Source organism: Podarcis gaigeae (assembly GCF_964106915.1).
Source record: "Podarcis gaigeae genome assembly, chromosome: 9".
Lineage (NCBI taxonomy): Eukaryota > Metazoa > Chordata > Lepidosauria > Squamata > Lacertidae > Podarcis > Podarcis gaigeae.
In genome coordinates, this window is record NC_139685.1 from 21,849,335 (window position 1) to 21,861,430 (window position 12,096).

General features: G+C 43.7%; 1 protein-coding gene across 1 annotated transcript; it reads left to right on the top strand.

Annotated features, from left to right (window-relative positions):
- Positions 1–4,643: 4,643 nt before the first annotated feature.
- GNPDA2 (glucosamine-6-phosphate deaminase 2) lies at positions 4,644–11,611 on the top strand. The gene is made up of 6 exons (XM_083755069.1): positions 4,644–4,904; positions 7,951–8,052; positions 8,198–8,380; positions 8,887–9,071; positions 10,249–10,423; positions 10,852–11,611. The coding sequence occupies exons 1-6, from the start codon at positions 4,781–4,783 to the stop codon at positions 10,911–10,913; spliced, it is 831 nt and encodes a 276-aa protein (XP_083611195.1). The 5' UTR covers positions 4,644–4,780; the 3' UTR covers positions 10,914–11,611.
- Positions 11,612–12,096: the final 485 nt, after the last annotated feature.

The following is a 12,096-nucleotide window of genomic DNA, read 5'->3' on the forward strand; positions in this document are numbered from 1 at the left end:
CAGGTACACCCAATACCTGAACCTAAAACTTAATCCTATCGATCAATGAAATTTTAAGCCAGGAGAGGGAGCAAAAATTTTTTAGTTATGTTTGCATGACCGCAATGTACATACAGTGCATTAATTCACCAATAATAATGAGGCATCTGGTGGCTGTAGTCCACAGCAACTACAAAATCTGGGCTGCAGAAGCAAAAACATTACTTTTTAACCTTTGTCTTTTAATTCTCTATGGCCTTTTTGAGTAGGTGGGATGTTTTAAATATATATAGGACTTTGGGTCAAGTTGGCACCTGGAGAGAGGATATTCAGTGTGTTCAGCACTCTCAAGTGAACCTAAGACAACAGACGCATAAATCTCAAAGGTGTGACCACAGGGTGTGTCTGTCTGGGAGAAGGGGAAGGATAATCCTATACTGGTGGTCACCCAAGCTCAGTTGCAAAAGCCGCCTAAGACACCTAACGGACCCTAGTAAAACCTTCAAAGGACTCAGGCAAGGGTGCCATTGGCCCCTCTACTATTTAATTTCTATCTAAATAACTTAGTATCTGCACTCAATGACTCAGAACTCCACCCGCCGCAGCTTGCAAATCGGCATATTTCGGTTCTGCTTTATGCCGATGATGCGGTAATCCTATCTAGAACCCCCATTGGACTCAAAAGAGCACTAAGAAAGCTCACAGCATACTGTGAATCTGAATGTCTCAAAATCAACTATCAAAAGACCAAGATACTCACTTTTGGGGGAAAACCAAAGCTTAGAAGCTGGTAACTCCAAGGCCATAAATTAGAACAAGTCACAAACTACAAGTATCTAGGAATGGTGGTACAGGCCTCAGGAACCAACAAACTACATATAAACTCCATCGGGAGTTCAGCAGAAAAAACAACGCAAATTGTATTCTTAAATTCCACAGCTCTAAAATTATACAAGGCCAAAACTTTGGCACAACTCCTGGATGGTTCCTTCCTCTGCTTTCTCACCCCTTGAGAGTTCAATCTAGACTTCTTAGAGCTCTCCTCCAAGTCCCTAGATGTGTCTCCAACACATGGGTGAGATTGGAAACGGGGATGATGAGAGTGGAGGCTAGCATTTGCTTAACATCAATCTACAAATGGCTGACACTGAATCTGCTCCCCCCCCCCCGAGGGATAGCCCCACTGATCCTGTGACCAAGTCCAGTCAGGCTGGCAAACTGCAGTTCTGAACACCCTCCGGAAACTGGATTTTGCCCCTCAAGCCCTTCTAAGTCTGGGGTTGGGCCAGGCAAAAACCATGGTCAGGCAAAGAATATTAGATACCGAGACACAACTGGACTGCGCAAGGTGCCCCGACTATAAAATTGGAGAAATCATGAGATATATAGCCGCACCGGTGCCCCGACTATAAAATTGGAGAAATCATGAGATATATAGCCGCACCGGCAGCCTATCTCTTCTTTCTCGTATCTAGAAATGCAAGAAGGGCCTTTACACTCGCCAGAAGCACGGCTCTTCCCTCGCCGGTCCTGGATGGAGCCTTTAGAAGGGTCCCATATGCTCAGAGACTTTGCACCTGTCCATTGGGAGAGATAGGAAGGCCAGAACACTTGCTCTTTAAATGTCCCTTTTACTTAAAAGGCACATAGTAAGTTCATTGATCCCCTACTGGTGAGGCTCGCCGACCTCCCGCAAAAGCAAAAATCTGACCTTTTGCTGTTAGGCAAAGATCAGAAGAAAACCTGGATGGTCAAGAGATTCTGTGTACGAATCTGTAGGAGCAAACCATCGTCCAACTCAAAATAAATGAAAATCCCCAAACTCGGTTCCATGGGTGACTCTTGAGTCAACTCCCTGGGATAGTTTATTGTTGCACATTGTTTCTAAGTTTATTGTACATTGTTTTAATTGTCTGTTTTAACCATATTTGCACATCAGTTTCTAATGTTGTAAGTGTCCTCTATTTCAGAGGCTTCTACTCTGCAGCCTCTTATAGTTGTTTTAACTGCAAGTCTTTTAGTTCTTACGCTCTTACAGTTGTTTTAACTGCTTGTTTGTTTTTAGTTCTTATCTGTTTTATCAGTTTTTATCCATTATCAGTGTTTAATCTTGTATCTTATTCAGATGTTTTATCCTATGCTTGTTTCTTTGTCCTTATTTGCTCCAACATTTATCAGTTAAAAAAAAATCCTAACTGCTATTTTATTTATATGTTGTTTTTTTATACTGGTCTGTGACCATAGTAAAGTTCATTCATTCATCAGTTGCACCATTTGCAATGGAACGAAGCTGACAAATAGCCAGGCCAAGCCAAATTACAGATTTCTGTGCTTGGCGTGTTTATGGGCAGCCAAATCTCATTTACAGCCCAGGAGTTTAATTGGTCATATGGACATTGACTTGGGAAAGGAGGCGTGATTCATTCAATTGCTGACAATAATTCCACATGAAAATCTTCCTTGTATTTGGTCCCCAGACCCAGAGTTTTTGAAAACAAACATTGCAAAACTTGACAAGATTCTTTAAATTCTACCGCTCCCAGGATGAAGGACACAATGAGGTCCCTTTCCCTAATGCCCCTAAAAGGTATTTGAAAGATCCCTCAAATAAAAGTATTTTTCAGCTGCAACTCACAGGAACACACTTCTAGCACCTCTCAGGTGGGTGCCATTGCCATTATAGGATAACGAGGGAGGAATTTGTGAATTCCGGCGCCTCTTTCTAGAAAAACAGCAATGGTTACTCTAGGTATCTTTTTCAGCCAAGAGTATCAGAGGCACAATTTGGATTCCATCAAACTAGAAACACTATTAACTATGTCCTTTGCAATTTAAAGGATGCAGGTGGCGCTGTGGGTTAAAGCCTCAGCGCCTAGGACTTGCCGATCGAAAGGTCGGCGGTTCGAATCCCTGTGGCGGGGTGCGCTCCTGCTGCTCGGTCCCAGCGCCTGCCAACCTAGCAGTTCGAAAGCACCTCCGGGTGCAAGTAGATAAATAGGGACCGCTTACCAGCGGGAAGGTAAACGGCGTTTCCGTGTGCGGCTCTGGCTCGCCAGAGCAGCGATGTCACGCTGGCCACGTGACCCGGAAGTGTCTCCGGACAGCGCTGGCCCCTGGCCTCTTAAGTGAGATGGGCGCACAACCCCAGAGTCTGTCAAGACTGGCCCGTATGGGCAGGGGTACCTTTACCTTTACCTTGCAATTTAAAACTACACAAAGACTCTCCAAGAATCTTTCACAGCTTTCATAAATCTGATTTCAGCCTTCAACTCAGTAAATATAAATAGCAAAGCTTGTCACAGGCAGGAGCCCATAAAAATCTTGATCTAAGATACTATGGTTAATTTTAGAACTCCATCAAAATCTTGCCTACGTAAGATTGAGTTTAACAGGATATATTCTGCCCCCTCTAATTTGTTAATGTAGTACTAAGTACTAGTAGTAAGTCGAGGATTTAGTTATTGCATTGCTATTTGTATGTCTGTCCTAAAAATTCTTATTTTATGCCACTATAATGGATGCCCAATTTTAAGTCATGGTGATTAATCTATTAGTTTACAAATAAGTTTGTCTTATCAAATTACTTTTTCCAGTGACAGCAGAGAAAGGCAAACAATATCCCCAAAAAGCTTTTTCTTTTAACTGTACTTTGCTTTGAATGTTTGCTCTCAGCTGCTATGCACACAGCTCACTGTAGGAAAGCAGCATGCAAATAAATCCAATTAACATTGAAAGATCTTCATTTATTGGCCTACCAGCAAAAAAATAATTAGGTACTGCATTTTCACCCCCTCCCCTAAAGCAACCTAGATTTACAAGATCCTGTCATGCAGCCCCCTGAACTTTAAAATGCTGTTTCCTTCATCTCAAGTTTGAGTATCCTATTTATTTTTGAGTCTATATTGCAAGCTGCTTGCATCATTAGGAAAACCCGCAAGCATTCACAGAATTTTTTTGCAGCAAGGGCGCTGTGTGTGTGCGCACACACATAAGGCAATACAACTAAATATGCAACTAGCTGCGGAGGACAAGTCTACAGCATATTTCCAGCATTTTGTGATTGCATCAGTGTTGAAGCCCGAGTAGCTATGTAGTTTTAAGTTCAAAGTCTGCCCTTCTCCCAATAAACTATGCCAAAATACTACTGGGCTAACCTAACACCCCCACATACACCAAAGTAAGGAATATATAACTTTGCAGGGTTGGCATAATATAGCCCACTCTCCAAGCTAGTCCCCCACCTACCCTTGCAAATACATGTAAAGCAACCCAATTTTATCTGTATTATTGGCAGAGTATTCTTCCCTCGTTTAACCAACAATGATGGGGGGGGTAGGAAGGTTTAATTCCCCCCCCCCCCCAGTACTGCCTCAGGTTGCAGTTTTCTTTTCTCCCTGCACTGTTTGAAAACTCGTCTAAAAAGCCTCCCCCCTTTCAAAGCAGCGTTTGAAACGCTCCTCTCCCTGCCCCTTCCCCCTCTAAACACGCAGAAGCTCGACCTCCGCGCCCCAAACGCGAGTAACACGACGAGCTTCTGCTGGCAAGTATTTATAGCCGAACTTGCGCACGCGCGCTGCCTTCTCCGAGCCCCTCGGGAAGAGGGCAGCGCCCCTCTTTCCCATAACCGCGGAACTTGCCGAAGCAGCAGCGACGGCGGCCGAAAGGGGCGGGGCTCGCGCCGGGCGCCGGAAGTCCGCCCTCTTCCATAGTCGCTGCTGCTGCTGCTGCTGCTTCTGTTTTGTTTTGCTCGCCTTGGCCGCCGCTGCTTCTCCGCTGCATCTTCCAGGAAGGAGGAGGGAGGATGAGGCTGGTGATCCTTGACAACTACGACCTGGCCAGCGAGTGGGCTGCGAAGTATATCTGCAACCGCATCATCCAGTACAAACCGAGCCCGGGCAGGTATTTCACTCTGGGCTTGCCAACAGGTAAATGAAGGCAATTGCTTGGCATTTATTGATTAAAAATTGCTGGGGGTTTTTGTGTGTTTTTTGCCTCTCTCACACATCAGGGGCTCTCCCAGATGTCACCAGAGATATAACTGAGTGAGGAAGACAAAATTGGACGCACACACCCAACTTTGAGTTGCCACCTGTATAAATATAGGTATTATTATTATTATTTTATTTTGTGGCTCCTTGGCTCAGCGCCCTGTGCAGGGGAACTGCCCTAAATCCAGCGCTCCTAGCACAGCGTCAGAGAATGAAAACCAATACTGTGCAAGCGATTAAAGTTTAAAGAAAAGCAGATTCCAGCTAAACGACAGAAATAATTTTCTGGCAGCAAGGGTTGTTTGACAGCGGAACGTGCTTGCCTCCGGAAGTGGTGGACTGTCCGTCCTTGGAGGTTTTTAAGTCATCTGTCATGGATGCTATGGTTTCCTCTTGCAGGGGTTGGGCTCATAGCTGTCAACTTTTCCCTTTTCTTAAGAGGAATGTCCCTTTAAAAAAGGGAACAGTTGACAGCTATGCTTGGGCTAGATGACCTTTGGGATGCCTTCCAACTCTACAAGTGGGCACCGAACATGACCCTGCGCTGCCACTGTTCATCCTTCAACTGCCTGTGTATTGTTGTGGGATAATTTCCTTCCGGCCAGGCTTGTGAGTTCCTCCCTCATCCTGCTATCTATTCTCAACCATGTGACATTCACTTCCCCTATTTGTTTAACGCAGTTAAAGTGGGTTCACAGATGCACACATATCCCAGAAAGCCCAACAGTCTCAGGAGGGACTGTAAAGGAAAGAACATAGGATGTTTTTCTTTTCCAACTTCGCCAAACCACCCCCCTCCCCAGGATCCAGATGCATTTTTCCAAAGGAAAATGGCAGGTTCACATAAACACATGTACTGCAAAATGCCTGCTCCCAGAGTAGCCTAATGGAAACGGCTTTTGGAGTTTCTTTACACATTCATGCGGCAAGAAAGTAGCACATTTTAAAAGTTTCAACAAGGTCCTGACCAGGTTTACTCGGAGGCAGCTACTGCATGGTTCAGTGGGGCTTGCTTCTGTGTAAGGGTTACTTCATACGTTGATTTCTTTCTCTTCCTGCTCTCCAGAGCGAGTCTGTTATGGAAAGAAGGGTGAGGGGGGAGCTAGGGACTGCCGAAAAAGATGGCTAGAAGCCTTGAACTTCGTGTAGTGACAATGGGTCCCTGGCTTTTGAAGGCGGGAGTAAGAATGGTAGGAGCGCCTTCAAGCGACTGCTGACTCTGGGCTTCTAGAGAAAGGTTTCTTTTCTGGATGCATTACATGCAGAGGAGCAAGTTCTATCTCTGTGGAGTCTCCAGAGCAAGTCAGCTTTGAGAATCACCTGTGCCTAGGTGTTTTTTGTGGGGAGCAGGTGGTCTGCAATCCTGTATGTGTACTGACTAGCTTCTTTAAAAATGTGCATAGAATAAAGGTGAAGGGACCCCTGACCATTAGGTCCAGTCATGGCCGACTCTGGGGTTGCGGCGCTCATCCCGCTTTATTGGCCGAGGGAGCCGGCGTGCAACTTCCGGGTCATGTGGCCAGCATGACTAAGCCGCTTCTGGTGAACCAGAGCAGCGCACGGAAACAATGTTTACCTTCCCGCCGGAGCGGTACCTATTTATCTACTTTTGAACTGCATAGAATAAAAACCTAATAAAAGCCCTTCTGTGTCAGATCAGGGACATGTCTAGTCTGGCAGCCTGGTTACCAACCAGAGATGTCTTTCGGAAACCCGAGTCATGTGGCCTCTGATCTTGGAGGTAGTGTATCTCTATAATAACCAGTAGACAGCTGTTGTTGTAAAAGTAGCCGTGGTTACTTTTAAAGCAATCATTGATTTGGGATAGTATCTTACAACTGCTCCTGTTTTATCAAGGACGATCCCTAAATCACTCTTTCTCTTTTGCTTTTGTGTAGGTATGTGTGATACCATTTTTTTAAAAAAAAATCAGATGTATTTCAAAAAGCATTGAGGTCCAGTTACTCACACACTGTATTTCAAAACAAACAAACAAAAATCCTTCCAATAGCACCTTAGAGACCAACTAAGTTTGTTATTGGTATGAGCTTTCATGTGCATGCACACTTCTTCCGCTATTGCATGACAGTCCTACACCTAGCTTGGCAACTTGTCCAGTCCTGTGGCCAGCAAGTTGCTGCAACAAGTATTTATCTTCCTGCTTCTCTGGGTTACTGCTGTAGGTTGACGGTTCAAATACCTGCAACGGGGTGAGCTCCCATTGCTCTGTCCCAGCTCCTGCCAACCTAGCAGTTCAAAAGCACGCCAGTGCAAGTAGATAAAAAGGTACTGCTGTGGCGGGAAGGTAAACGGCATTTCTGTGTGCTCTGGTTTCCGTCATGGTGTTCCAGAAGTGGTTTAGTCATGCTGGCCACATGACCTGGAAAGCTGTCTATGGAAAAACACTGGCTCCCTTGGCCTGAAAGCAAGATGAGCGCCACAACCCTATAGTCGCCTTTGACTGAACTTAACCGTCCAGGGGTCTTTTACCTTTTTCACCTTACTAGTAATAAAAGATGGATGTTAAGAGAGAAAGACACATAGTGTAAGAATAAAGTAAATGCATGTCCTATTTCCATTTGTGAAATACGGGAAGGTATAAATTGAGGTTTTGCCACACGTATACTTGGAGTTTGGATTTGATATCCCGCTTTATCACTACCCAAGGGAGTCTCAAAGCAGCTAACATTCTCCTTTCCCTTCCTCCCCCACAACAAACACTCTGTGAGATGAGTGGGGCTGAGAGACTTCAAAGAAGTGTGACTGGCCCAAGGTCACCCAGCAGATGCATGTGGAGGAGCAGAGAGATGCGAACCCGGTTCCCCAGATTACGAGTCCACCGCTCTTAACCACTACACCACACTGGTTCTTCAAACCTAGATTTAGAGATCAAATGGATTTGTGATTATTTTGCAATTTGTGACTACAGTGAAGGTATTTTTTTTTCAGAGTGCATGAAATAATGAGAACTTACTTCTTGCAGGAAGTACGCCTCTGGGATGTTACAAAAAACTGATAGAATATCACAAAAGAGGAGACCTTTCTTTCAAGTATGTGAAGACCTTCAATATGGATGAATATGTGGGTAGGTTTGTCTTCAATGTTTTTTGCAAAATGGGGTGGGACTGGGTAGTTTACATGTATGCCATGTAAACCTAGAAAATTTGTTTGCAGTCCAGTAATTGGATAACTAATGTAAATTAGCACTTGTGTTGAATCTTTTGTTCCAGGGCTTCCCAGAAGTCACCCAGAAAGCTACCATTCTTACATGTGGAACAATTTTTTCAAGCATATTGATATAGATCCAAATAACGCTCATATTCTCGATGGAAATGCTGCCGATCTAAAGGCAGAGTGTGACGCGTTTGAAAAAAAGATAGAGGAAGCTGGCGGAATAGATTTATTTGTTGGAGGTAAATATATATATATTTATTATTCAACAGTAGTGGCAAAAAAGGAGTTTTTCAGTGAGCGCTCAAATCAGTAATGCATAATTACCAAACAAAATTTTGTGTGCAGGTCTACTCTGAATAATCCCATTGAGTTCAATAAGATTTACTCGCAGGCAAGTGGGGGGGGGGGGATTGCAACCTAATAAAAGTATCTGGGTAGAACAAAAATAGTTGGGATGATTTATTAAACATAGTGGGAGTAGCCTGTAAGCTTAATAAGCACCATCTGTTTATGTTACATATGCGCTCAGTTCTGTGCTGCAGAGTTGTTCAACTTGCAGTTTGGAGTGCATCTTAGGAACTAAACTACCAAGATAAAGATGTGCTTAGTGTTGTTCTGATGCTCTCAAAAGCAAACTATCAACTATAGCTTAGAATGAATGCCTCCAATCTACTGCTGCATAAAGTTATTTAATATTACCAGACATTCCCATCTACATTGTCTTCCTTGTGTGTGCTCTTTCAAGGCATTGGTCCAGATGGTCACATAGCTTTCAATGAACCAGGCTCAAGTTTGGTATCAAGAACGAGATTGAAGACGCTAGCAATGGACACCATTCTGGCAAATGCAAAATACTTTGATGGAGATTTGGCTAAAGTTCCTACTATGGCGTTAACAGTTGGTGTGGGAACTGTGATGGATGCTAGAGAAGTAAGAATATTTTTCTATCTCTTCTGGATATTTTTGTAGTGTGCTGCTTTCAGACAAGAAGTGTATCTGTGAAGCATAGCAGGTCCAATTCATTGCAAAACAATGGAATTGCAAAATGAATCATTGCTACAAACATTCTGTGCTAGTAATGCATGTTTATTTATTTTGTGAGGTGTAACTGATGATGTTGGTAAACAATTTTTTCCTCCCAAGTTGGACAAGATGCTAGAGGTGTAATTTTATTCCCAATCTGTTAGTATCCTTCTTACTGTCAATTAACATCCTGATTGAACTGAATAAAATAAAACTCTCTAGATTTGGCTTCCTCTTGAGCCGATAATGCATGTAATCTCAGTAAAATAGATGCTGCTGTTTCACACTTGTCCCGCTAGCTAGGGATGATGGGAGTTGTAGTCCAACAACAGCTGGAGACCCAAGTTTGAGAAACACTTTGATTGTAGAGGACAAAATATTTTTCTCCAATTACAGTGCAGCCTTTAGGTGGACTACTTTATTTGAATGGGGACACACTTCTCCATCTCAATCCCGTCAAGTTTATGTCCTCTACTGCCCGTACAAGGTCGACTTTGGCAGTGTCTTCTTACAGAAACATAAAACAGTGTCCGTAGGAAATGTGTGCTTAATATCTGCCGCCGCCTTCTTCTTTGGCAATCACTCGTAGCCGAGTAAGATTGCCTTCCATAAACATGGATTTTAACAATGTGTAAGTGACTGTGGAGGCCAATTCTGTACCCACATGTCCTTCCACAGTGGGGACATTGGTTCCCGGGTGGGAGTTGAACACGTTGTGGATTTACCAAGCGTGCCTTCCTCTTAGCACGTTTCTCCCTTGCATTCTGAGTTTGAGTGTCTTCAAAGCCCATGACACCTTTGATAAAGGCTGTTGTCCAATTGGAGCACTCGCAGGCCAGTGTTTCCCAATTGTTGGTGTTTATACTACTTTTTTTTAGATTTGCCTTGAGACAGTCTTTAAACCTCTTTTGTTGACCACCAGCATTGCGCTTTCCATTTTTAAGTTTGGAATAGAATAGTTGCTTTGGAAGATGATACTCAGGCATCGGCACAATGTGACCAGTCCAACGAAGGTGATGTCATCTGCCCTAACAACTGTCTGCAGATCTTCCTTAGCATAATGATGGTGCTTTTTTTCTTCCAGGTGATGATTCTAATCACTGGCGCGCACAAAGCTTTTGCCTTGTACAAGGCAATTGAGGAGGGGGTCAATCACATGTGGACAGTTTCTGCTTTTCAGCAACATCCTCACACTATCTTTGTATGTGATGAAGACGCCACCTTAGAACTAAGAGTTAAAACAGTCAAGTATTTTAAAGGTGAGCTGCATTTGTACACCAGGATTCTGCCAGAGTAGTCTCCCCTGTTCCCAAGTTATTTTAAGGAATAATGGTTTACTTATTTTTTTAATACACACACAGAGCAATTTATTCCTTGATGGGGTGTTTAGAGTTACAATGGGCCAGTGCGTCTGGCTGTTAGCCAGGTTGGTAGTTTGAGCCCACCCTTCCAGCTTTACAATTGCATGATTCTTGAACCTTGAAGTGCAAATTTGCCTATTAGTACTGCAGAATTTCCTTGGTATTGTCTTTACTGCTATTATTCCCTTCCCTGACAATTGGCCCTGGTGACTAGCAATAAATGGGAGCTGGATTCCACAGCCTGTTGATAGAGAGGATAAGAAAAGACATAGAATGACGGTTTATCTACACTGAAGCGTTGCTAACGTCGATTCTCTTTTCTCAAGGTTTAATGCATGTGCACAACAAACTCGTGGACCCACTTTACAGTATGAAAGAGCAAAACTGAGGGAGAAATCAAAGTTGGACTCATCTGGCTGACCCTGGCAGTGGTTTTAGGTAGCAGATGAATGTACTGCTATGCAATATGCTGGAATACTGGCTAAAATGGCGAATCTAAAGTACTGTGGGGTTTTGTCTTTGTTCGAAAGGTCCAAATGTGCAAACATACATTCCTCTTAGCACTGTTACAAGCACTGTTCTCTGCTTTCTTGTCCAAATCTTTTTTGCCTGTTACACGCTACCTGTATGCTACTGGAAGCCAATGGAAGAGTAGTCCAGACTTTAAAGGTAGCTCTAGACAAGCTGTTTGCAGGAGGAGAGCTCTGTGTAAATTCAAGTATATATAAAAGTTCTTTTTGTCACAGGCTGTGTAATTTTAACATACAAACTGGTAATTGAGCACTTTACTTTGAGAGACTTGCACATAACTGTCAGACCTAAACCTCAGCAGCTGCGTGCCTTAAAATCTACACCTGGGAATCCGCATGGGGCACAGAAATAAGGTAAAAGACTTTTCATCGCTAAACTGCTGGTCATGTTTTGTTGAATTCTGGAGGTGTAGCCAATATTGGCCTTTTGCAGCAAAAACAGCAAGGAAATTATTTGGCACCTTGAATATGAACTTGGACAGTCATGGGGTGTCTTTGTCTTTCTGCTATAACACTCAGTTTCATTAAATGAAGCTACATTTTTGAGGGTTAGCTGCCCTTCCTGCAAGGCGGAAGAAAACTGAATTATCTCGAAGTATTACCTCCTTGTTGTTAACTTTCCATAAGAATGCCACACTCTTGTAATTCTAGCTTAAGTAAAGTTTCACATAGCTATTATACTGTCTAAAATTCAATTGATGCACAACCACTGATGCACACACAGGTCCTTTTGAACCTGGGAGAGGGAGGAACAGGCTTGTGTACACTCTGCTAATGCACACAGGGGCCAGGAATGGAATCCCTGCACAAAATGGTCGCTGCCTCTACTGTACAGAATGCGCTTCACTAAGGACCTCTGCGGTGCAATGGATCAGCGTGTCTGGCTGTTAACCAGAAGGTTGGAGGTTCGAGGCCACCCAAAGATGGCTGTGGGCGGGATTGCTGCATTCCAATGGGGGTTGGACTAGATGACCCTTGGGGTCGCGTCCAATTCTACAACCAGAGCATGTCAGGAATGCACGTGGAATAAAAGGTGGCGTG

Excerpts from the sequence above, each read along its gene's own strand:
- GNPDA2 (XM_083755069.1), top strand. The coding sequence starts at position 4,781 with ATGAGGCTGGTGATCCTTGACAACTACGACCTGGCCAGCGAGTGGGCT. Across the intron at positions 4,905-7,950 it reads CACTCTGGGCTTGCCAACAG|GAAGTACGCCTCTGGGATGT; the intron begins GTAAATGAAGGC and ends TACTTCTTGCAG. Across the intron at positions 9,072-10,248 it reads CTGTGATGGATGCTAGAGAA|GTGATGATTCTAATCACTGG; the intron begins GTAAGAATATTT and ends TTTTTCTTCCAG.